Here is a 26634-nt window from a genome sequence, read left to right on the forward strand (position 1 = left end):
ATGCAGACTGCATCAAACCCGTTCTGGGAGGCATCTGCTCATACAGGTGCCTGAAATCCAAAGTATTGTAGCACAGATGGGCTGTGAGTGCATGTTTGAGTGTTTTGAAGACTGCCGTGTGATGCCTCTGCCAGCACCATTTGACATCCTGGCGGAGAAGTTGACAAAGAGGTCCAGTGACCTTAATATCACACCTGATAAACGACAGTTTGTCATGTCAAGAAAGTACTGTGAGGCATGCTTGTTCACAGGAATGGCCATCTGTCATACAGCCCTCGCCTTGTCTGGATTGAGCTTTGCACAATCGTCTGTGAATAGATGGCCCACGTAAGGAACCTGGTTGACCCTGAATCTGCATTTTACAGAGTTAAGCTTCAACTGTATGATGCTAATTCTGTCAACGATGAGACGAAGATGCATTCGTGTCATGTTCTTATATGACCCCAAACCAGGATGTCATCAACAATGATCTCGCAATGTTGGCCTGAAAAGAGTTGCTCCATGCACCACTTGAAGACCTCACTGCCAGTGCAGATCCCATTGGGCATACGACGAAAATGATAACAGTCCACTGGAGTCACATGTGGTTAGCTTAGAGGATTCCTCATCTAACAAGCTCTGCCAGAACCGCATTTTGAATTGAGAAAGCTGAACACCTTAGCATTTGGCATGTTTGTTATCACTCGTTCGTCTGTCTTCATAGGGTGATGAGTTAGGAGCAGCACCTTGTTCAAGTGCACGTCCAGACCGTGCCATCTTTCTTTACTGCGGCCACTGTTGCTGAAACCCATATTGTGGCCTCGTCTATAGGAGTTATGACACAGAGTGCTGCCATCTGATGCAGCTCATTGGCTACTTTCTGCTTCGTGGCTACTGGTACGCTTCAGACTCAGAATCATCGAGTCTCATGTGGTACACAATTAGTAGCTTACCGATGATATCACAGTTGAAGAGGTCTTTGTATGCTGTCATCTCTGAGGCCTGGTGTTATAGAGCACGCACTTCTGGACCAAGTTGTATGAGTCCCAATGTAATGCTCTCCCAAAGACCTAGTCGTGGTCTTGAATTCAGGACAATAATATGAAACTTGAAATTGCCTTATGTGGAGTGGAGAGTGGCAACACATACGGTGCAGATGGTTTGTTCGCCATAAGCCATGAGGTCCAATTCATTCAGCTTACTGACGCATCCTATCCATGGAGGATCGACCCGCTGCCTGTTATTGATGGCAGGGGAGGGCTGCCATGGTTTTGATCTGCAGTACTTAGTGAACTGAATCCATTTCCCACATTTGTTGCATTTTTTATCATATGCAAAACTAACTGTCCTGTTCAGAGGGTGCGGGGCAGTGCAGTTGGAGCAGAGTGCCCCCTGTACTCCGAATACTTCTATTTTCCGCTTCAAACCCCAGCTTCAATTTTCTGAATGTACGTTTAACATACAGGTACTAATGGTTGTTTAGTTAGATTGCTAGCACTGCCTGAAAGCCAATATGTATTTAATGAAGTTGTTTTAGAGACACATATTGGCCAGTGCAGCAGAACTACCTGCTCTTCTTTGAATAGTGACATTGAACCTTTACGTTTGCGCAAAAGTCTGAGGCAACCAAAGCTGTTTGTAGAATGACAGCAAATTTTTGAAGCCCGATAAGATAAGAAGGCATCCAATTATTCGCTGCATTACTCGCCTGCTGGATGAGATGATGATTTAATTGCTTATCATTAAAATACTGTAATCTCAACTTGTGTATTGGTTTTAGTCCATAATTGGTGCTATTTTGTTTCACGTCCCAAGAAACCGGCAACCACGTGCTAGCTAAAACTGATTTTCATGAGTATGCCACTCGGGGAAGGAAGCTTGCATGTATGTTGATTTCCTGGAATCCAAACTAAAACAGTGTCAAGATTAAATACAATATGGTGCTATTTTAGTTCGGGTTCCAACTACACTCACATTTACAAGACGTGTGCTCTTTTAAATTATTAAATTATACAATTAAATTTATTTTTGCAAGTCTTGATTGCTCGATTCATGTCTAGCAAAGCATTTTTTTTCCTTTGCTGAATGTCCTAACATGAGTACAGTCCTACAAATGCTGACAGCTATTCAATGGCTCACAAGAGTGTTGCTTTAATGTGTCATCCTGGGAAAGCATTGACAGGCTGTTCAACTGGGAGTGTCATTTTTTAAAATTCTTACATGGGATGTAGGCATCACTGGAAAAGCCAGCATTTGTTGCCCATCCTCAATTGGTCTTGAATTGAGTGGTTATTTCAAATGTCAGTTAAGGGTCAACCTGTTATGTTTTGGGAGGGGGGGGGTTACTTTTACCATATAGACAAAGGATAACCAGGTTGACACACTGGTAGGTGAACTAACCAGTTGTCAGACTTTATTGCAGAGGTGTTGTTTGTGGTCTGTTTGTAGTCAGATGCAGTCTGATATGGAAGAGATGGAAAATCTCCCAAGTGCCTCTGATGGTGTCACCATGTAATCATGTGACATTCTATACAGAGGGCATTGGTTCCAACACAAAACACAACCACATTACCAGAGTCACATGTAGGTCAGACTAGCTAAAGACAGTAGATTTCTTTCCCTCGAGGACATGAGTGAAACAGATGGGATTTTATGACAATCATTACTCAGACTAACTTTCAATTCAAGATTTTATTAACTGTATTTTATGGTGGGATCTGAACCAATAACTTCAGAAGCACTGGTCTTGGCCTCTGGATTGTTAGACCATTAATATTACCACTATGCCATCACCTCCCCCTAAAAAGGGCGTCATCACACCGCACAAGACTGTGCGGAGTCTGCACATCCTCCCCGTGTGTGCGTGGGTTTCCTCCGGGTGCTCCGGTTTCCTCCCACAGTCCAAAGATGTGCGGGTTAGGTGGATTGGTCATGATAAATTGCCCTTAGTGTCCAAAATTGCCCTTAGTGTTCGGTGGGGTTACTGGGCTATGGGGATAGGGTGGAGGTGCTGAACTTGGGTAGGGTGCTCTTTCCAAGAGCCGGTGCAGACTCGATGGGCCGAATGGCCTCCTTCTGCACTGTAAATTCTATGATAATCTATGAAACCCCGAATTTAGCATTAAAGATCATTGGCAAGCAATTATGACAGGAACCCCAGCTAATATTTGCTTTCCCTGAATTAGCAGAGATCAGTTAACTTAATGCTGCCAGGGATTGAATCTCGGGCCTTCCAGTTTAGTAACATTCTACTCAACACAAAGAGAGCAATCACAGTTTTCACACATTTCTCAATACTGAGTATATCACTGAATGATATACAGGAAACTCATACACATGACTTTGACAAAGAGAGCTTAATTCAGTGAGAATAATTCAAATGGCTATGGCTCATGGTAATATAGTTTTAAGGAACATTTATGTTGGTACCAACCAACATTAAAATTCTCAAATTTCCTAAGATGCGATATAAATGGGATAATTGCTTAATTGTTGTTCCACCTGACTGCTCTAATGAATTTGTTTTAATTGTTTAAAGGCAGCTATATCCATTTTGTGTAAAGGTGTTTTTGAACCTAAATGTTGATTGGTCCGGTGTTCGTTTACTATTTGTGCTTTAATGAGGTTTGTATAGCTCAGTTTTTAGGCACTGTAAGAGAAAAGCAACATGCTGCAGATAAAATGAAATAGGAACAAAAGGTAATGATAGGATTTGCTCTATTTGGAGAGTTGGTGATGAGAAGTGATCAAATTAGAATTGTCACTGGAAGAGTGAGGAGGAAGTTAAGGAGAACTTCCTTTACACAGAGTGTTGCTGGTCCATGGAATGCTTTTGTCATACAGCGTCACTGAGGCAGAAACCACTACGCCACAAAGGAAAAAATACATATGAATATTTAGCAGAGGGAGATTCATAGATGGGAAGAGCGAAGACAGTTGGATTAATTTTGGATTGCTCTCATAAAGAGTTGGCATGGAAATGAAAGGTGGAGTGGCCTTCCTTTGTCTGGTAACTTCTATTGTTAATGAAAAGTGGCTTCATGAACAAAGAAAATGCAAAAATAAAGGATATGATGGCAAGAAAATTTAAAATAAAATCACAGGTCCAATTATAAAGCTTAAAGATTTTTTTAAACCTGAAGCTTGGCATAGTTTGAAAAATCTGGCTTCTCCATCAATTAACCAGCACCCATAGAACAGTGACCATTGGCTTGATGCTGTATTAACATTTCAAACATTCCACAGTCAAACATTTTTTCCCCCTGAAATGGCAATCCTATCCAGTGTTTGTATTTCCTCAATTACTTTGTTGCTCTCACCTGCCTGTTGTGTCCGACTCCTGATCGGTGTACTTCGAGGACCATCACCAGCAGCATTAAATGCACTCACACTGATCAAGTAGGTAGTGTATCCTGTTAAATTCTTCAGTTTCACATTGGTTTCAGGGAGGAAGAGAGTCTTCAATTTTTCTGTCTCATTCTGCCGCTGGAATTCCCAGTAGTAAATCTAAAAGAAAAGTTATATTATTGAACTAATAAAGAATTTAGTATGATGAAATATTGCAAAGGCTCTATCTCCGACAACGTTACCCAACTATAATAATAATAATAATCGTTTATTGTCACAAGTAGGCTTCAATGAAGTTACTGTGAAAAGCCCCTAGTCGCCACATTCGGCGCCTGTTCGGGAGGCCGGTACAGAAATTGAACCCGCGCTCATGGCCTTGTTCTGCATTACAAGCCAGCTGTTTAGCCCACTGTGCTAAACCAGCCCCTATACCTGTGAAAGCATATATTTTAATATACATACTAAAAAGAACTTCACGAAGGTTAGGTGGGTTACTGGGTTATGGGGATAGGGTGGAGGTGGGGTGCTCTTTCTGAGGGCTGGTGCAGACTCGATGGGCCGAATGGCCTCCTTCTGTGCTGTAAATTCTATGATTCTATGAAGTTGGCTAGCCTTGTAACCCAGTCCCATTTTCTTGACATTTCATATAGTAAATATGTACAATTAAAATCCAGATTCACTCCTCACCAACTGACATTTCGCGAGCAAAAAATTATTTGATCCAACCATAATCCAGAAAATACTACATTATTGTGACCAAAGCGATAAATGAAGCTTTATTGTTTTGATCAGTAATGGCATCATTCACATTGTTCCTCGCTGCAACGCTCCATTGCAACACTGACACTGTCGATCTCTACAGTGAAGCATATGAACAGTGAATATTAGAAATAGTCTAAGTGGATGTAACTAATTATATATTAAAACGCCCTCTTGCTGTTTTTACTTGGGACGAGTGCCACTGACCCCCTGATGTGTAACTCTGGTGGATAGGATGGCAACGATAAATTAGTCTCAGGTGAGGGATCAGGAAGTCCCAATGTTTCATACAGCAACATTAACTTGACAAATTTGTTAGAGCCAGTATCTGGGAAGACCCATGTTTGAGTAAGGCTCACCACTTACATGTCAATTAACAATAGGATACTAAACTACAGAGCCAAATTTGCAGAGCACATGGCTGAGGATGTAACAAACACATTTAGTGTCCGGTTTTAATCAAAGTCTCAAATCAGACATTCAATCCAATAGACAGTGTAAAAGCGGGGCGTGAGGATGATCCCCAGTATTAATTGTCTTATGAAGAAAGAATCTTTTGTCTTGAAAAGAAGTGACCAAGAAGAGACCCAACAGCAGCCGAATAGATAGCAAGTCATGCGGAAAAATACATTACAGAACACAACTTGATGGCCTTGCCACTTTAATCTAACATGACAACAGGACAAAGCAGCACCCCTGGAAACTGATGAAAGGCAATCTTTTAATAATTGGCATTCCTTTTAACATAAAGGGTAATATAAAATAGATTTCTGGTCAAGACAAAAATGGAAATATTTAGGAATAATTAATTCCTGTGAAGGAAGGAATTCCCGTGTTTTTCCAGTTAGTTGCTGATGGGCCAAATAGTGTTCCTTGTTTACAGATATTTTCTGATCTTGGGAACTACAATAAAAAGGTAACATGCAGACATTATGCCCTATTTATCAGAGGAGTTAGATAAAACTACCTCACATTATCAACAGGTGTTTTGAATGAGGGAATTTTAAACATAACACTTAAAGAAATTGGTCGTTAGCTAGTACTAGGAGTATTGGATTAAAGCTAGTGCATCCTAGCTTCAAATGATCACATGTTGCAACTTGGGAATGAACTCTCACAATTTATAATGTAATTATAATTTGGACAATGGTCAAAACTCAACAGAGATAGAATTGTTTTTTTGCTAAGCTCACTACAAGGACGTATAAAATTGATTTGCTGTGACCAAATGTGAAATTTGCTGTCAAACTGAAAGGAAATATCAAACGCATGCACGGGAATTTCAGCAGCAGATAGGTGAGACGGGCGGAAGTGGGTGATTACATATTGTATTATCATTACATGGTGCTTTCAATTTTTATATTCTGCATCCATGCAATTCACGCAAGTCTGTTATACTTCAGGTATTAACAGTAATGTTTTCACTCCCTCTGTCTGGACTGCTCTCTAGCTTCAGGGGGTCTATGGAGGGGACTCCTTATTTAGGGGATCTGGGGGGCCTTTATTTACGGGCCTCTGGGGGTCCCTTTTTTTAGGGGGGTTCTTTATTTAGGGGGCCTCTGGGGTCTCTTTATTTAGGGGGTCTCAGGGGGGCGGGGCAGGTCACTCCTGTACTTGGGGGAATTGGAGGGACCCAGGAGATCCGCGGGTGGGGGCTGAATTGTGATGCGGGTGGGGGCTGAATTGTGATGCGGGAGGGGGCTGAATTATGGTACGTGTTGGGGGGACGGGGAGTGGTCAGCCGTGGACCTTCCTATCGGGCCACCCGCTCAAAATGGCGGCCGGATAACGGGAATCCCTCTCAATCTTCGTCATGCATAAATTTGAATGGTGAATGATAGTGGATCGCTTCCTGATATGGGAGTGCAAATCAGTTGCAATTAACCTGTGGCGTGAGAACATAGCTTCCCAAACAGTGAATCTCGCCCAGTTTCAACTTACCGGGTTGGATTCTCCGCCGGTGGGATGCTCCATTTTGCCGGCAGCCCAGGGGTTTCCCGACGGTGTGGGGCTGCCCCACAATGGGAAACCCCATTGACCAGCCAGCGAAACGGAGCATCCCATCGGAGTGCTGAACCGGAAACCTGGCGCAGCGGGACGGAGAATCCAGCCCATTTACTCTTTCAGAACCCTTCACATCTCTGAGCACTTCGACTGAACTTTTTCATAACTTTCTCCACACTCAGCAGAACAATCCCATGGAGGTTCATTTTCAGCCCGCATTAGCCGTCAGCAAGAACAGAGACACTGCCGCAAAATACAACGAGAATTGGGAAACACGATTTTCACTTCGCGATCACGTTTCTGGATTTTCCAGGCTCCTCGATGATGTAATGAGAATCCCGCTGCGGAAGATCAGGAACCTCATTTAAATACATCAACATATCATTAGTGAGCACTCGTGCCGGGATTTCCCCCCTCACTGTATATTCATTGGTCGCCGGGGTGACGTCATGCCAGCACGACTTACAACTGCTGAATAAAAGTGAAAGTCTGACGATCTCACCTCCGAAGGGTTTATTGGAGTGAGTACTCAGGTTGCCATCATCCTCCAGGGTGTCAAATGCAGAGGGGGCGTCAAAGAGGATGCGGGCGACCCAGATAGGTTCAACCCGGGGCTGGGGGAGTTGTGGGGGGTGCATGTTCAGTCTTGCATCTTGTGGGGTTGCTTGCAGGCCTTAGCAGCCGACATGGCTGTGAACCTCGAGGTTGAAAGGGGTCTGGCGGCTGGTTTGCAGGCATCACATTCCAGTGTCCTCCTTGCTGCGCCTCTGGCAATATCACACCTGAGGGATTGCCCTTCCAGAGTGACAGCTGGAAAGTGGGAGGTGGTAGCAGCACCTCACATTGGGATGGTTAGTTTGCAATCAAGTCGTTTCTGGACTTGACCTTAGCTGCAGTTGTTTTTAGATGTTTCTGGAAGGTCAGTGTCCTATCTAAGGTCACTCCAAGGTATGTTGGAGTTGCGTGGTGTTTTAACTTGTAGCCATTCATTTGGATGTTAAGCTCTTTATTGGCTTTTGCATTGCAAAGATGGAATAAGCTGGATACTGTTACTGGAGGGTTTGGCTTGAGTCGCCAAGTGTTGCAGTATTGTTCATGTTTTGACATGTTTTCGTTTAGGGTCGGGTCCATGGTGTCAAAGTTGGGGGCTTGAGTTGCGAGGCAAATGTCGTCGGCATATATGAATTACCTTACATCTATATCCCTTGGTCATTGACTCCTCCGCTAAGGGGAATATTTCCTTCCCAGCCATCCTATCTATGCCCCTCAATGTTATGCACCTTAATATTCTCTTAACATGCTCCGGTGAAAACAAGCGCGCCTCTCTTAATAGCTGAAATGCTCCAGCCCATGCAATATCCTGGTGAATCTCCGCTTCACCCTCTTTAGTGCAATCACTTCCTTCCGATATTGTGACGCAGTACTCCAGCTGTGGCCTAACCAGCGTTTTATACAGCTCCATCATAACCTCCCTGCTCTTATATTCTATGCCTCAGCTAATAAAGGCAAGCATCCTATATGCCTTCTTAACCACCTTATTTACCTGTCCTGCTGTCTTTAGGAATTTATGAACATGCACATCAAAGTACCTCTGATCCTCTGTAACTTCCTAGGGTCCTATTGTTCATTGTTTATTCTCTTTCATTTTTTGATCCGGAAGAATCATGAAGCCAGTTGAGCTGGCAATTCTTTTGATTGCTATCGAGCAGCAGCAGCAATGACATTGACGTGCCGCTGGGAGGGACACAGCGCTACCATTCTCACACTGCTCAGGGATAGAGCATCGAGTTTGGGTGGGGGTGTGCGGAGCATGGCTCCATAACATGACATCATGGAGGAACCGTATGGGTGATCAAAGTGATTTGAATACAAATGCGCTACTACAATAGTGATTTAATCTCCTGGAGCCTAGGCTCAACCATGCCACTAAGTGCCTATTGTTTCTTACTCTTCTTCACCCTCCCGCTACATCTAGGAAGTCTGCTGGCTTTATTTTTATTCGCTCATGCGATGTGGGTGTCGCGGCTGGGCCAGCATTTATTGCCCATCTCTAATTTCCCTTGAACTAAGTGGCTTGCTAGGCCAGTTCAGAGGGTATTTGTAAAAGTCAATCGCATCTCTAAAGATACATCAGCGAACCAAGTGGGGTTTTACAAGAATTGGCAATGATTTCATGGTTATTATTAGACTCTTTTTAATTCCAGATCTTTATTGATTTCAAATTTCAACATCTGCCAGGGTGGGACTTAAACCCGCATTGCCAGAACATTACCCTGGCTCTCTGGATTACTAATCCAATGATAATACCATTCTCCAGCCGTTGGCATTCTTTGTTCCCGCCGTTAGCGCAGTCCCGCCCATGGGTTTCCCGGCATCATGGAATGGCACCAATGGGAAATCCCATCAACAAGCGTTGGGAGTAGAGAATTCCACTGTCAGTGAATGGCGTGTGCCGAGAAACACGAGGCGAGGGGACTGGAGAATCCGGCCAAATATTTGTTTGTTCGATATATTTAATATTCTTATATGAACAATGACATGACAGATTCATTTGTATTTAATAAAATAGACATCCTTTTTCCTTTCAATATACTTGAGTTATATACGGAATATGGTAATCCACCATCATGAATTTGTGCGTATTGGGGAAAGGGGAAGAGAAGGACCATCATCAGTAATTCTGTACTTCCCACATAGATATGAAAATCCAGTTTCACAAGTGTGAATGTCATGTGCACCATCTGTAATGTAACAGAATGCTGCAAACATGTTGTAACAAACCAGAGGAAAACACACCAATGCCTAACTTGCATGATCTAATCATTCTGACATAATTCAATCAGTCCTGGTCATGAGCCTTCAATAGTTGTAAAAGATTCAGTGTCTTCAAACCATCGCATGGATTATTTTTGGTATCCTTCATTGATTCCACAATATCACCATCTGTGTATTTCCGCTCCAGTGATTATGAAGGGCTGAATTTAAAAAAATGATGACATGATTCTATTTCTGAAAAAGTGATTTTATTAATGTTCATTAAATGTATATATTTTTAAGGTGTCAGACTCGGCGACAGATAACTTAGTAAATTTACCCAGTTAGCAGCTGAGAATAAAGACCTACAAGGTCCCAGTTAGGAGTGTCAATAACAACTTATGTTTATTTAGTGACTTTAATGCAATAAAACACTCCAAGGTGCATCACAGGAGCAAAATGGCCTGTACCTTCAAGGCTCCCTGGCATTGGATTTGGGGGATGCCCCAAAGATATGCTGGGGAATCTTCTGGGAAGCTCCCAGGTAAGGGTTTAGATCGCAATTGTCCAGAAGGGCTAACCTCCCCTGGACCTGGAGCGATCGAGGATGGTGGATGATATTTTGGAGGTGGACCGCAGTAACTCATGTGACCCTACCCCGGAACTTCTGCGAGCAGGAAGAAGACGGAGACACAGTTTGATCTGTTGCAGCATTTGAGGGGCGTCTTTTATGAGTATGGGGAGAAGGCCAGCCATCTGTTAGCTCATCGGCCGAGGCGGCAGGCAGCCTCCTGGGAGATTGTTCAGGTTAGTGGCTCGAGTGGTAGCTTGGTTTCCACCCCAGATAAAGTTTAACACTTCGTTTGTGGCTTTTTAAAGAATATTCATAGGCCGGAGTCCTCGGTTGTAGAGGGGAGGGGGGGGAATGCCAACATTTTTAGATGGGTTAGCGTTTCCAGTAGTGGGGGATGTTGAATGTTGTTCTCTCCCCGTCCGAGAGGCCCGAACCAGAGGTGATTGTGTCTTTAAATGCTGAGAAAGCATTTGACAGGGTGGAGCGGAGGTGCCTTTTTGAAGTTCTGGAGAAGTTCGGTCTAGTGCCAAAATTGATTTCATGAGTACAGTTGTTGTAATAGGGCCCCCTTGGCCAAGGTTTGTACCAATCCCTTGAGTTTGAGGTACTTCCATTTGAATAGGAAGACCAGACAGCGTGTCCGATGTTCCCCTTCCTATTTCCGTTAACGATTGAACTCTTAGTCATAGCTTTGAGGGCTTCGGGTAAGTGGAAGGGAATAAACAGGCAGGGGTGGGACAAGGTGTCCCTACATGCTGACAATCTGTTGGTTTATGTTACAGACTCAGTCTGCACTGTAGGTGATATAATGGAGATACTGAGGAGCTTTGGTTCATTTTCAGGTTACAAGTTGAATCTGGAAAAGAGCAAATGTTTTTCAGTTAACTCCCCAGGGTGGGGAGCCAACTTGGGAGTGTTACCTTTTTGCTTGGCCAGCTCTAGCTTCAGGTATCTGGTGTCCGGGTGGCCCATGATTTGGCCTGGCTTCATAAATTGAACTTCACAAGTCTGGTGGACAACGTTAAGTCCAATCTACAAAAATAGGACAACTTTCCCACTGTCTCTGGCGGGCAGAGTCCAGTCTATAAAAATGAATATTATTCCAAGGTTTTTGTTTCAATGGCTTCCTGTCTTCCTCCTAAATAATCTTTTCTGAGGGTTCATAGGTTGTTCTTATCCTTTATATGGGCAGGCAAGACCCTGAGGACCCATAGGGTAATCCTACAAAGGGAGAGGCAGTCGGGGGGCCTAGAATTGCTGAATTTGCTTTATTATTATTGGGCAGCCAATGCTGACAAGGTGCTGGGGTGATACAGTGACCCAAGTTCCATATGAGGACAAATAGAGGCGAGGTTGTGTAGGGATCGAGTCTGGATGCACTAGTGATGGCCTTGCTTCCATGCTCTCCGGCTAGGCACTCCACAAACCTGGTGGTCGATTCCACTTTAAGGAGATGGAGACAATTCAGGCAGCATTTTAAGCTTGGATCCATATCGCGGATGGTCCCTATCAGTACCAAACACTTACTTGCGCCGTCAATAATGGATGACACGTTTGGGGTGTGGGAAGGCAAGGAGCTTGAGAGACTCAGGGATTTGTTTGTGGAGGGATGGTTTGCCAGATTGGAAGAATTGACAGCGAAGTTTGGGCTTATGGGGTAAAACTCGGCAGTTGCTGGGGGAGCGGGTTTGGGGTTAGTTTATTTTGGGTTTTTTTCTCTGTTTTCTTTCTTCTCTTGGTGGGTGGGGTGGGTACGGTTGAATAGGGGGACTAGACAGGATGTCTGATGTTCCCCCTCCTATTAGCGGTAGAGCTCTTAGCCATAGCTTTGATGGCTTCCCCCTTTAAGACACTCCTTAAAAAACTTTGACTTCTTAAGCTCTTTGACCAAGCATTTGATCATCTGAAATAATATCTCCTTCTGTGGCTTGGTGTCAGACATTGGGCGATAACTTCCAACCAGTGGTGCAAAGTAATATTGGCTGAAGCTGCCTGGGACGTGTAGAGGAAGAGACCCCGAAGGGTTAGTGCAGCTTTGGCGAGCTCATGGAGGCCATGCCCACGTTGTTACTGCACCAGCTGCTGTAAAGAGGGTAGGTTTAAAGGGCCCAGTGAAATTGACAGGCCAGGGAGAAGGTAAGTGTTCAGGTAAGTGGATGGAGCCTGGATGTGATTTGGCTGGTTGTGAGGTCATGTCAGGGGGGTGTTGGGTTCGGGCCAGGTCTTGAGGTGGGCAGGTCCACCCCAAGGGGTAAAGCAAGTTGGGGAGGGGGAGAGGTGTTGGGAGGGTGTAGGCAATTGATGCCACAGCCACCATTATTAAAATTGGGGATGCAAAAATTAGAATTAGAGGAGTGCAGATATCTCAGAGGGCTGTGGAGCTGTATGAGCTAAAAGGGGTAGTGGGTGGCAAGGTCATGGAGGGATTTGTAGACAAGGATTACATTTTAAAATCAACATGTTGCTTGGCCAGGAACCTATGTCAGTAGGCATAGGATAATAGGATAGCAGCAAATGAGGTGGGAAAGATGTGAAGTTGGCAATGATAAATAGAATCATAGAATCCCTCCAGTGCAGAAGGAGGCCATTCGGCCCATGAAGTCTGCACTGACCCTTCAAATGAGTACTCTGTCCAAGTGCCCATCTTGCTCTATCTCCGTAATCCCATAACCTAACATCCATATCCCTGGACATTAAGGGGCAATTTAGCATAATCAATCCACCTAACTCGCACATCTTTGGACTGTGGGAGGAAACTGGAGCACCCGGAGGAAACCCACGCACACACGGGGTGAACGTACAAACTCCACACAGTCACCCAAGGCCGGAATTGAACCTGGGTCCCTGGCACTGTGAGGCTGAAATGCTAACCACTGTACCACCCTCAGAGGTCACAGAGGTGAAATAGGCAGTCTTAGTAATGGCACAATTATAAGGTCCGAAGCTCATCTCTGGGTCGAATGTGACACCAAGGTTGAGAAAAGACTGCTTTATCTCAAATTGTTGCCAAGGAGATGGATGGAGTTGGTGGTCAGGGAATGGAGTTTGGGCAATTGCTTCAAACTTACCAATATTTAACTGGAAAAAAATAGTGCTCACCCACTCAGATGTCAGGTAAGCAGTCTGATAATTTAGCAACATTGCAGGAATTGAGAGGGGTGATGGTGACGTAGATCTGGGTGTTGTCAGCGTACATATGAAAACATATGTTATTGACGATGACTCTGACAGGCAGTGTGTAAATACTCAACCTGTGCTGAATTAGTTTTTATCTCAGTGAGGCTAATGACAGAGGCATTGTAATTGTCCGCAATGTTTTTAGAGTAATGAAGAAAACAAAACATACATTAGCCACCGTGTGAAAATAGGACAGGATTATGCTCAGTTGTGAGAACTCTATGGCAGAACTCCCTTCTTAACAGCACCTACACCACCTGCACCGCAACAGTTCAACAAGGCGGCTTACCACCACCTTCTCAAGGGCAATTAGGATTAGGCAACAAATGCCAGTGATGCCCATGACCCGGAAACAAATACAAATAAGTTAACCAAAGAGACTTTACACGATTGAGAATTCACATCCAGATGAATTGTATGATACACTGCTCAGTTTGCACAGCCTGAATAACAATAAAGGTACTTCAGAAGTCATCTTTGGCAGCAAGGCCCTTGTGGACAATCTGAAGATGTAAGAGGTTCTATTGACACTCAAATGTTTTTTTATTTCTCTATATGTAAACTAATCAGTTTGTACAGATATCCTGCAGAACGGTAATGAACCAATTTGTCTGTCCAAGCCTCTCTACAAAGGCAACGGATTTCTCAGCCCATTTAGTTTCTATTCAATGTATTATACTATTCCATCTAGACTATGGCCTGTGTATTGGAGCCTCTTCAGAAATATCTTTTGCAATTATCTGAGCTCCCTTTTCTTTCCAAGATCTGGCATAAATTGACTGTACCTTATATCCCTGCATGTCTCCATTCTGTGTTTCAGGTGGAGGAGGCTCCCAGGTCAGGTCCAACTGTGTCGCCGTTGAACTTTGCACTTGCACATTCTGAGCTGGTGCAGTGGGAACTGAATGAAAGAAGTGGAAGCTGTTATGCACAAGTATAAAACTGCAGAGCTGATATAAAATAAAAAAGGGGACATTGCTTAAAATGTCATTACTTTCCACATATTGAAGGTAGAAATGTAATACAAACCTTATTACCACTTCTATTTAAATTTTACTTAGAACCAAAGAATGCTACAGTACAAAAAGCCATTCAGCCCATCGTGTATGTGCCAGCTCTGTGAAAAGAAGATTTCTTCTGTCCAATCCACGCTTTGATCTACTTCCCCATCCACAGCCTTAATTCCCATGAATATTGCTGTGCTTAATTCCCTGTCCAATTTCAAGCTGGATTAGAACATAGAACATGGAACATACAGTGCAGAAGGAGGCCATTCGGGCCATCGAGTCTGCACCAACCCACTTAAGCTCTCACTTCCACCCTATCCCACGAACCCAATAACCCCATCTAACCTTTTTGGTCACTAAGGACAATTTATCAGGGCCAAATCCACCTAACCTGCACGTCTTTGGACTTGGGAGGAAACCGGAGCACCCCGAGGAAACCCACGCAGACACGGGGAGAATGCGCAGACTCCGCACAGACAGTGACCCAGTGGGGAATCAAACCTGGGACCCTGGCACTGTGAAGCCACAGTGCTATCCACTTGTGCTACCGTGCTGCCCAATTGAACTAGAATATTTTGAAGCTCAATGTTGTCAAGGCTAATGATATTTTGTTCCATATAAGAACATAAGAACTAGGAGCTGGAGTAGGCCACCTAGCCCTTCGAGCCTGCTCCGCCGTTCAATGAGATCATGGCTGATCCTTTGTGCACTCAGCTCCATTTTCCTGCCCGAACACCATAACCCTTTATTCTTCAAAAAACTATCTATCTTTATCTTGAAAACATTTAATGAAGGAGCCTCAACTGCTTCACTGGGCAGGGAATTCCATAGATTTACAACCCTTTTGGTGAAGAGGTTCCTCCTAAGCTCAGTCCTAAATCTACTTCCCCTTATTTTGAGGCTGTGCCCCCTAGTTCTGCTTTCACCCACCAGTGGAAACAACCTCCCTGCATCTATCTAAAAGAATTTTAACTAATTTCAGAACTGTTCCTAGATGCCAACTCAAGTTCAAGCTGACAGTGTCCAAACTCGGTGCTTTACTTTTTAAAAAAATATGTTTTATTGAAATTTTTTTCCCAAACAACAATTTTTCCCCTCTTACAAAGCAAACGCAACAATAACAATACAGAAATTTTTAACAATACACAAGTAACAAAACCCCTTTATCTTTGACCTAAACTAAACTAAACCCCCCCCCACTCCCCTCTCCCCCCCCCCTTCCCCCTGGGTTGCTGCTGCTGGTCATCTGTCTTCCCTCTAACGTTCCCTTAGGTAGACGGGAAATGGCTGCCACCGCCTGGTGAACCCTTGAGCCGATCCTCTCAGGGCAAACTTTATCTGCTCCAGTTTAATGAACCCCGCCATATCATTTACCCAGGCCTCCAGTCCGGGGGGTTTCGCCTCCTTCCACATGAGTAGGATCCTGTGCCGGGCTACTAGGGACGCAAAGGCCACAACGTCGGCCTCTTTCGCCTCCTGCACTCCCGGCTCTTCCGCAACTCCAAATAGAGCTAACCCCCAGCCTGGTTTGACCCAGGCCTTCACCACCCGCGAAATCACTCCCGTCACTCCCTTCCAATACCCTTCCAGTGCCGGGCACGCCCAAAACATATGTGCGTGGTTTGCCGGGCTCCCGCCACACCTCCCACATTTGTCCTCCACTCCAAAGAACCTGCTCAATCTTGCTCCCGTTATGTGTGCTCTATGTAGCACCTTAATTTGAATCAGGCTAAGCCTGGCGCATGAGGAAGAGGAATTTACCCTGCTTAGGGCATCAGCCCACATACCCTCCTCTATCTCCTCCCCTAGTTCTTCTTCCCACTTTCCTTTTAGTTCGCCCACCGACTCCTCCCCCTCTTCCCTCATCTCTCGATAAATCTCTGACACCTTGCCCTCTCCGACCCACACCCCTGAAAGCACCCTGTCCTGTATCCCCTGTGTTGGGAGCAACGGAAATTCCCTCACCTGTTGTCTAGTAAACGCCCTCACCTGCATATATCTCAAGAAATTTCCCCGGGGCAACTTATACTTTTCCTCCAATGTTCCCAAGCTCGCAAAAGTCCCATCTATAAATAAATCTCCCACCCTCCTAATTCCCAACTGGTACCAGCTCTGAAATCCTCCATCCATTCTTCCTGGGGCGAACCTATGGTTGTTCCTGATTGGGGAGCCCACCAGGGCTCCCCGCACCCCTCTCTGTCGCCTCCACTGTCCCCAGATATTCAATGTTGCCGCCACCACCGGGTTCGTGGTAAACTTTTTAGGTGAGATCGGTAGCGGCGCCGTCACCAGCGCCTCTAAACTCGTCCCTTTACAGGATTTTCTCTCCAGTCTTTTCCACGCCGCTCCCTCACCCTCCATCATCCATTTACGTATCATTGCCACATTGGCGGCCCAATAGTAATCGCCCAAGTTCGGTAGTGCCAATCCTCCTCTGTCCCTACTACGCTGAAGGAACCCCCTCCTTACTCTCGGAACTTTCCCTGCCCACACGAAGCTCGTGATGCTCCTGTCTATTTTATTAAAAAAGGTCTTGGTGATTAGTATAGGGAGACATTGAAATACAAATAAGAACCTCGGGAGGACCATCATCTTAATTGCTTGCACCCTGCCCGCCAGCGATAGAGGCTGCATGTCCCACCTCTTGAAGTCCTCCTCCATTTGTTCTACCAACCGTGTCAGATTAAGTCTGTGCAAGGTTCCCCAGCTCCTAGCGATCTGAATCCCCAGGTATCGGAAGTTTCTTTCCACTTTCCTTAGAGGCAAGCCTTCTATCTCTCTACTCTGGTCCCCTGGATGTATCACAAATAATTCACTCTTCCCCATATTTAGCCTATACCCCGAGAAATCCCCGAACCCCCTCAAAATTCGCATAACCTCTATCATCCCCCCCGCTGGGTCTGACACGTATAACAATAAGTCATCCGCGTATAACGAGACTCGGTGTTCTTCTCCCCCTCTAATCACCCCTCTCCATTTCCTGGAGTCTCTCAACGCCATGGCCAGAGGTTCAATTGCCAACGCGAACAACAATGGAGACAGCGGGCATCCCTGTTTTGTTCCCCTATATAGTCGGAAATAACCCGATCTATGTCGACCTGTAACTACGCTTGCCGTTGGAGCCCCATAAAGAAGTCTAACCCAGCTAATAAACCCGTTCCTGAACCCAAACCTCCTTAACACTTCCCATAAATACTCCCACTCCACCCTATCAAATGCCTTCTCTGCGTCCATTGCCGCCACTATCTCTGCCTCCCCCTCCACTGGGGGCATCATTATCACCCCTAATAGTCGTCGCACGTTAACATTCAGTTGTCTCCCTTTTACGAACCCTGTCTGGTCTTCGTGCACCACCCCCAGGACACAGTCCTCTATCCTCGATGCCAGTACCTTTGCCAACAATTTGGCGTCCACGTTCAATAATGAAATGGGTCTATAGGACCCGCACTGCAACGGATCTTTATCCCTCTTCAAAATTAACGATATCGTCGCCTCCGACATCGTCGGGGGTAGAGTCCCCCCTTTCCTGGCCTCATTGAACGTCCTCACCATCAACGGGGCCAACAAGTCCACATATTTTCTGTAATACTCCACCGGGAACCCGTCTGGTCCTGGGGCCTTCCCTCCTTGCATGCTTCCCAGTCCCTTAATAACCTCGTCCACCCCAATCGGTGCCCCCAGGCCTACCAACCCCCGCTCCTCCACTTTCGGGAACCTCAATTGGTCCAGGAACTGCCGCATCCCCTCCTCTCCCTCTGGGGGTTGAGACCTATACAGTTCCTCATAGAAGGTCTTGAACACCTCATTTATCTTTCCTGCCCTTCGCACCGTGTCTCCCCTTTCGTCTCTAATTCCTCCTATCTCCCTCGCTGCTGCCCTCTTTCGCAATTGATGAGCCAACAGGGGACTAGCCTTTTCCCCATATTCATACCTCCTCCCCTGTGCCTTCCTCCACAGTACCTCCGCCTTTCTGGTGGTCAGAAGGTCAAATTCCGTCTGGAGTCGTCTCCTCTCCCTGTACAATTCCTCCTCCGTGGTCTCTGCAAATTCCCTATCCACCCTTAAAATCTCCCCCAGTAATCTTTCCCTTTCCTTGGCCTCTGTTTTCCTTTTGTGGGCCCCAATGGAGATCAGCTCTCCTCTGACCACCGCTTTTAGTGCTTCCCATACCACTCCCACAGGGACCTCGCCGTCGTCATTGACCTCCAGGTATCTCTCAATACACCTCGGCACTCTTGCACACACTCCCTCATCCGCCATCAGTCCCTAAACTCGGTGCTTTACTAAAGACTGAGATTATCGTTAACATTCAACATTGGAGGTAGGGAGAGTGAAAGCTGATCTGGCAAGGTGGGACGGCCTTCCTCTGTCACTGGCAGGTCGGGTACAGGCGGTTAAAATGAATGTGTTGCCATGATTCCTGATTATTTTTCAATGCCTACCGATTTTCCTGCCAAAGTCTTTTTTCTGGGAGATTGAGGGAAGGATTACCTCATTCATATGGGGAGGGAAGGTGGCCAGAGTGAGAAAGGTGCTGCTACGGAGGGGAAGGCAGGCAGGAGGTTTGGGTCTCCCGAACCTGTTGTACTACTACTGGGCGGCGAATGTGGAGAAAGTGCGGAGCTGGGTCAGAGGGGTGGATTCTCAGTGGGTCAGAATGGAGGAGAGTTTGTGCAGGGGGTCGGGGCTGAAGGCACTTGCAACAGCGCCGCTCCCGATAGCTCCGGGGAAATATTCAGGGAGTCCGGTAATAATAGCTTCATTGAAAATCTGGAGGCAGTTTCGCCAACACTTCGGGTTGGGTTTAGGGTCAAGGGAAATGCCGATTCTGGGGAACCACAGATTTGAACCAGGGAGGTGGGATGGAAGTTTTCAGAAATGGGAAGAGAAGGGGATTAAGACGCAAAAAGATTTGTTTCTTCGGGGTCGGTTTGCAGGATTGAGGGAGCTGGAAGCGAAGTATGGGCTAGAGCAGGGAGAAGTGTTTAGGTACATGCAGGTTCGGGATTTTGCCAGGAAGGAGATACAGAGCTTCCCAGAGGAACCGGCCTCCACATTGCCGGAGGAGGTGTTGACGACAAGGGGACTGGAGAAGGGGGCAGTGTCAGCGGTATACGGAGCTATTTTGGAAGAGGATAAGGCACCACTGGAAGGGATCAAAGCAAAGTGGGAGGAAGAGCTGGGAGAGGTTATAGAGGAGGAGGTCTGGTGTGAGGTGCTCCGGAGAGTGAATGCCTCCACCTCATGTGCGAGGTTAGGGCTGATACAGTTGAAGGTGGTATATAGAGCGCACCTCACGAGGGCGAGGATGAGCCGATTTTTTGAAGGAGTAGAGGATTGCTGGGGGGGGGGGGCGGGGGGGGGGGGCGCGCGCGCGAATCACGTTCATACGTTTTGGTCCTGTCCAAAGCTTGGGGATTACTGGAAGGAGGTGTTTAGGGTAATTTCCAAAGTGGTGCATGTGAAACTGGACCCGGGTTCCCAGGAGGCCATATTCGGGGTGTCGGACCAGCCAGGGCTGGAAACGGGAGCGGAGGCAGATATCATAGCCTTCGCCTCGTTGATCGCCCGAAGGTGGATCCTGCTGGGATGGAGAGCAGCCTCTCCACCCAGTGCCCTGGCGTGGCGGGGGGACCTGTTGGAATACTTGGCCCTTGAGAAGGTTAAGTTCGAACTGAGCGGAAGCTCGGAGGGGTTCTACAAGTCATGGGCACTATTTATTATGCACTTTCAAGAACTGGATAACATCGAACATTAGTTGGGGGGGGGGGGGCGCTGTGTAGATTAAGGGTGACTATGGGTAATCCCTGATTCCTTTTTGTCATTTGTTTATGTAAACATGTGGGCTGAGGTTTGGGAGTTGGTGGACGGATGGGATTGTTGTTATTATGGGGATTGACATATCTTGCTGATTACTGTTTATTGTTGATGGGTGTAAATGCGGGAGAAATGTGAAAAAGGAGAATAAAAATATTTTGAAAAAAACATTCAACATTGGTGTATCATCAAGACTTTCACTCCAAAATATCACCCTTATCTACCTGACACCCCTTCCTGCTGAGATCCTCATTCATGCTTTTGTTACTTCCAGTCTTGACTTTTCTAATAGCTTTTTTGCCAGCCTCTTCCGATAAATGAAAACCAAACTCCAATTCTCAGTATCTTATCCTGGACTAAGACCCATTCATCTATTACCTCAAACTGTCGTTGTTCTGTCGTTTTGCTCCTCTTGCGCTATCATCACTGTTCGCATCTTTGCTCCTCATGACTCTGATAAACTGCTCCTTTCTTCCTATTCTGCACCCCCAAAAGCCCTCTTGAAACTTACTTCTCCAATACCTTCAGTCATGTTGCCAAATTCAAATAACTTCTCATGCTGCTTGGGTCAAACTCGAAACTGTCAAGTGTCTTAGTACAATGTTCCACGATAAAGGTGCTACAAAAATCTTTGCTTTATGTCGGCCCATTTAACTGTGTATTTTACAAAAATAAATCAGTTAAAATAGCCAAAAACATTGTATTCTCACCATCAATACACTGGCTAACACCCAGGTTCGCTCTTGCAATGCATGAGTGTTACGATGCCAGAGTGAAGATTCCAGAATGGTACCCTGACTCAAAAGACCGTAACTTTTATTTTGTTTTTATAAAATGCAGGGGAACAGAATCAAAATATCACTAATTAGAAAAAGCATTTATTAAACATTAAAAAATTGGAATACAACTCCTTTACCCCCCCTTTAGCTTAACAATTACACGCAGGTTTTATGATTGGCAGAGATTACAAAGTATGTTTGAAGCTACAATGATCTCATTAACAGACAAAGTCTATTTTAAGCGCACAGGATGACAGTGGTCAAATACACACTCTGCTCTGCACCCAAGTTAGAGTCTGCTAGATTTCTCCTCAGAATCGCCCAGATGATGATCGCACGAAAGCTTCAAAATTCCACTCCCAAAACATGCTTTAAAACCTTCTCTTATAATAATGTTTTTCCTTTGTGGTTTGCATTCAGAAATCCAGACCAGGTTTTCCAAATTACGCTTTTAAACAAAGCTTTCACTCCACTTTTACACAAACTGCAAGATCCATCCACCGATTCCCATAGTTATTTCAACTTACATTCCACAGGTTGTAGTCGCTGAAAATCACTTCAGGTATCTTTTTAGTGAATCAGCTTTCTTCGTAACTCTCTCTGTCTTTGCTGAATAGTTCTCCGTTCTCATCGCTTTAATCTCAGATGTCTTGGAAACTTCTCTTCATTTCTTTAGTTTCCTTAACTAGCTGCTCTTGTTTTTTTAACCACTACTCCATGGTATGGCTTTTCTTCTGGAAGAACTGAGAGAGAGGTCCCCTCTCGAGCCTGCTAAATCAACTGCTTCCAGCAGAGCTGTGAGAGCTATCTTCTCACTCACCAACTATCTTCATCTGCCCACAAACGAACTAAACTAAAACTTAAAAGCTTCTCTACCTTACAAGGCTCCAGTTGCTAAACAACCACTGTTGGTTTATTTTCATGCTATTGTCCTTTCTATGGACAATAAAAACACAGTTGTAACTCATCCAACCCCTACACATATAAACACATTTGTCCAGCATGATTCTAACAATAGGTTTCACTCTTCCAGGCATAGAAACATTAAATTAAACCCAATTAAAACTTTACAGTGCGCGGGATTCTCCACTCCCGGGCCGAAATGGCCGCGCCGTCGTGAACACCGTCGAGGTTTACGACGGCGCGATTCCACCCCGATCCCGACCTATTCAGGCCCTGACAATGGGCTAGGATCGGGGCTGCGTCATCTACACGCGCCAGGCCTTGTCGCCCGCGTAAAGGCGGCGCCGCATAGATGACGCAGTCGGCGCCGCATAACGGGCGTCATCCGCGCATGCGCGGGTTGGCCGGCGCCAACCCGCGCATGCGTGGTTGCCGTCCTCTCTAAGTCCGCCCCGCAAGAAGATGGCGGACGGATCTTGCAGGGCGGCGGAAGGAAGGAGGTCCACCTTCAGAGAGGACTGCCCAATGATCGGTGGGCACCGATTGCGGGCCACCCCACATTTGAGCAACCCCCCGGTGCAGGATCCCCCCTCAGCATTCATGCACCGTTCACGACGGCAGCGCCAGGTGTGGATGGCGCCGGGGGGCACCCGCCGTTTTGGCCTGGCCGCTCGGCCCATCCAGGCCTGAGAATAGCGGAGAATCACCATTTTGGGTGTCTCCGGTGATTCTCCGGCCTGCGGAACTCGACTGGACCGTTCCCGCCGCTTGGGAGAATCGCGGGAGGGCGTCGGACCGGCGTCCCGGGAAATTTTGCCGGCCCAGGCGATTCTCCCAACCGGCGCGGGAGTGGAGAATCTCGCCCCTTATTTCTAATGATTATCAATACAAATATAAATCCCTTACAACTACCTTTGTTTTCCTAACATGAGTTTCCAATCTTGGAAAAGTTATTGAGGGAATATGTTGAACAAAAATATGGGGCGGGATTCTCCGACCCCCCGCCGGGTCGGAGAATCGCCGGCGGGCGGCATGAATCCCGCCCCCTCCGGTTGCCGAATTCTCCGGCGCTGGGGTTTTGGCGGGGGCGGGAATCGCGCCGCGCTGGTCGGTGTCCGCTGGCAGCGCCCCCCCCCCCCCTGGCGATTCTCCGGCATGCGATGGGCAGAGCGGCTGCCTGTATTTGCCGGTCCTGCCGGCGTACATTAGAGTAGGTACTTACTGGTGGGACCTGACGGCACGGGCGGCCTCCGGGGTCCTCGAGGGGGACGGATGCGCGGGGATGGGGGGGATCTGGCCCAGGGAGGTGCCCCCACAGTGGCCTGGCTCGCGATCGGGGCCCACCGATCCGCAGGCAGGCCTGCGCCGTGGGGGCACTCTATTCCTCCGCGCGGCTGCTATTCCTCCGCGATGGCCGATGCGGAGATGAACCCCCTGCGCATGAGCTGGGATGACGCCAGCACATGCTGGTGCTTCCGCGCATGCGCCAACTTGCGCCGGCCGACGTAGGCACTTCGGCACCGGTCGGCGCGGCGCCAAGCCCCTTCCCCGCCGGCCAGCGCGGCGCAAAGCACTCCGGTGCCGGCCTAGCCCCTGAAGGTGCGGCCCGACACCGGAGTGGATCACGCCACTCCTTCCCGCCGGAGTTGCCCACCCCGCCGGTTCCTGCAGAATCCCGCCCATGGTTTCTCCACAATGAGGGAGAAAGGGGAATCCCATAGAGACTTGATTATTGTTCATCTGCTCGTTCCCTTAGCCAGGGAATATTGTGCATTCACTAATAGGACAAAACGTACTCAGCATAGGTCAGGGTGAATCGCGTTATTCTTTTATAAGAATCATTGATGGAGCAGTCTTCATTAATTTACTCCACTTGGTGATAGAAGTAGTAAAATTAAATTGATCAACAACCTGCAAAGTTTAAATATATAATCACAAGTTTGGGCAGCATGGTAGCACAGTGGTTAGCACAGTTGCTTCGCAGCTACAGGGTCCCAGGTTCGATTCCGGCTTGGGTCACTGTCTGTGCGGAGTCTGCACGTTCTCCCCGTGTCTGCGTGGGTTTCCTCCGGGTGCTCCGGTTTCCTCCCACAGTCCAAAGATGTGCAGGTTAGGTGGATTGGTCATGATAAACGGCCCAAAAATGTTGGGTGGGGTTGCTGAGTTACGGGGATAGGGTGGAGGGTGCTCTTTCCAAGGGCCGGTGCAGACTCGATGAACCCAATGGCCTCCTTCTGCACCATTAATTCTTTGATTCTAATCTATGATTGAGGACACTGCATCCATGTGCTCTTTACCCTGTTCTTAAACAGCGCACAGCACAGTAACAGGTATTGTGGCTCAGATTTTGTGGTCAGCAGCAAACAAACAGCACACACTGTTCATTATGTTGCAGCTTCCCGACTTCCGGTTGCGGCTATGCGGAGCTAAGTCGCACATTCGGCGGCTCCCACAAAAACTGACTTTTGGGCTCTTTTCAGGGCCCCCAACGGAACTTTTTCGATGTTTCCCAGTGTGGGAAGGAGATTACAACAATTCCCCGATAGTATATGGCTTTTACCAGGAGCGGGGCGACTAAAAAGGTGGTGGTGGACCCGAAGAAGGTGCGAGGGAAGAAGAACAAAATGGCGGCGGGCGGAGACCAGGCAGCCTGGATGCAGTGGGCGCAGGAGCAACAGGAGGGAATCCAGCGCTGCTTTAGGGAGATTAAAACGGACCTGCTAGAGCCGATGAAGGCTTCTATTGATAAGCTGCTAGAGTCACAGACGGCCCAGGGGGCGGCTATCCGCGAGGCCCGACAAAAGATCTCCGAGAACAAGGACGAGATCTAGGCCTGGCAGTAAAGGTGGGAGCGCACGAGGCGCTCCACAAGAAATGGCAGGAGCGGTTCGAGGGGATGGAGAATCGGTCGAGGCGGAAGAATCTGCATATTCTGGGCTTCCCGGGGGGGCTGGAGGGGCTGGACGTGGGGCCTATGTGGTCACCATGTTGAACTCGCTGATGGGAGTGGGGTCCTTCCAGGGGCCCCTGGAGCTGGAAGGGGCCCATAGAGTGCTGGCGAGGAGGCCCAAGGCTAACGAGCCTCCGCGGGCGGTGCTGGTGCGGTTTCATCGGTTTGCTGATCGGGAGTGTGTGCTCAGGTGGGCCAAGAAGGAGAGGAGCAGCAGGTGGGAGAACACGGAATTCGAATATACCAGGACTGGAGTGCGGAGGTGGCGAAGAGGAGGGCCGGGTACAATCGAGCGAAGGCGGTGCTTCACAGAAAGGGGGTGAAGTTTGGCATGTTGCAGCCGGTGCGACTGTGGGTCACCTACAAGGACCGGCACCGTTATTTTGAGTCTCCGGAGGAGGCGTGGGCTTTTTTTCAGGCCGAGAAGTTGGACGCAGATTGAGGGTCGGGGTGGGCGTTTGGGGACTGCAGTTGATACGTTACTTTTGGAGGGGGGGTCCTTTGCTCTTGGTTTGTTTTTTTTCTTTTTGTGTTTTTCTCTCTCTGGTCGGTGAGGGTGGTTGGGGCGGGTTGGGCCCTGTTTTGGTTGGGTTGGTCAGGGGGGCTCTTGGAGGGGGGTAAGCAAATAGAACAGGGGTGGATGGTCGGCGGTGAGATGGGGCCCCGCGGGGGCGGGGGATGCCCGAGTCGGGGGTGAGGGGACCGGGCCTGTAAAAGGAGCTGCGGTAGAGGTGGCGGGGCAAGTGTGGGCGTTTTCCCGCGCTGAAGACTGGAGGGGGCGGGGCCGGGGAAGCGAGGGTTGTTTCCCGCGCTTAGGATGGAAGGGGGAGGGGGAGAGCCTGTGGATGGGCAACGGAAGAGGAGGGTGTGTCACACAATGGGAGGAGTCGAAGGAGAGGCGGGAGTGGCCGGGTCAGCAGGGGTCAACTGACTTGCGGAAGTGCAATGGGGGGAGTAAAACAGCTAGGATGGGTCCAAGCCGGGTGTGGGTAGGGGTGGGGGGGGTGGGTGGGGGGAATCGAGTTGCTGCTGCTATGGTCAAGGGGGAGCTGGAGCGAGTGGGGGGGGGAGGGGGGGTCGAGATGGGGGTCTGCCGCTGTGGGGAACGGGCCGGGAGGGGGGTGTGGGCGCGTGGCTGGCCGAGGAGGGGTTATGGCTAGTCGGCGGGGGAAGGGGGCGAGTAGCCCCCTGATCCAGCTGATAACCTGGAATGTAAGGGGACTGAATGGGCCGGTCAAGCGGGCCCGTGTGTTCGCGCACCTGAAGGGGCTGAAGGCGGATGTGGTTATGCTCCAGGAGACGCACCTGAAGATGGCAGACCAGGTAAGATTGAAGAAAGGGTGGGTAGGTCAGGTGTTTCATTCAGGGCTGGATGCCAAAACTCGAGGGGTGGCGATCTTGGTGGGAAAGAAGGTGTCATTCGAGGGGTCGAGCATTGTGGCAGACAATGGCGGTGGAGATTTGTAAGGCCGGGGACTAGGGAATTTTCATTCTTCTCACATGTCCATAAGGCTTATTCCCGAATCGACTTTTTTATTTTGAGCATGGCGCTGATAGCGAGAATAAAGGATACCGAGTACTCGG

At 47.6% G+C, this 26634-nt stretch overlaps 1 protein-coding gene across 4 annotated transcripts in view; it reads right to left on the reverse strand.

Annotated features, from left to right (window-relative positions):
* The window catches only part of sdk2b (sidekick cell adhesion molecule 2b), a 1174030-nt gene that overhangs the window by 212126 nt on the left and 935270 nt on the right, over positions 1-26634 (reverse strand). For all 4 annotated transcript variants that reach the window (XM_072483445.1, XM_072483444.1, XM_072483443.1 and 1 more), the window contains 2 exons: positions 14380-14495; positions 4299-4485 (listed from right to left, as the gene is read on the reverse strand). In XM_072483445.1, the coding sequence (XP_072339546.1) occupies positions 4299-4485; positions 14380-14495 (303 nt within the window). The remainder of the gene's footprint in view (positions 1-4298; positions 4486-14379; positions 14496-26634) is intronic.

This window comes from Scyliorhinus torazame, chromosome 18 (assembly GCF_047496885.1).
Source record: "Scyliorhinus torazame isolate Kashiwa2021f chromosome 18, sScyTor2.1, whole genome shotgun sequence".
Taxonomy (NCBI): domain Eukaryota; kingdom Metazoa; phylum Chordata; class Chondrichthyes; order Carcharhiniformes; family Scyliorhinidae; genus Scyliorhinus; species Scyliorhinus torazame.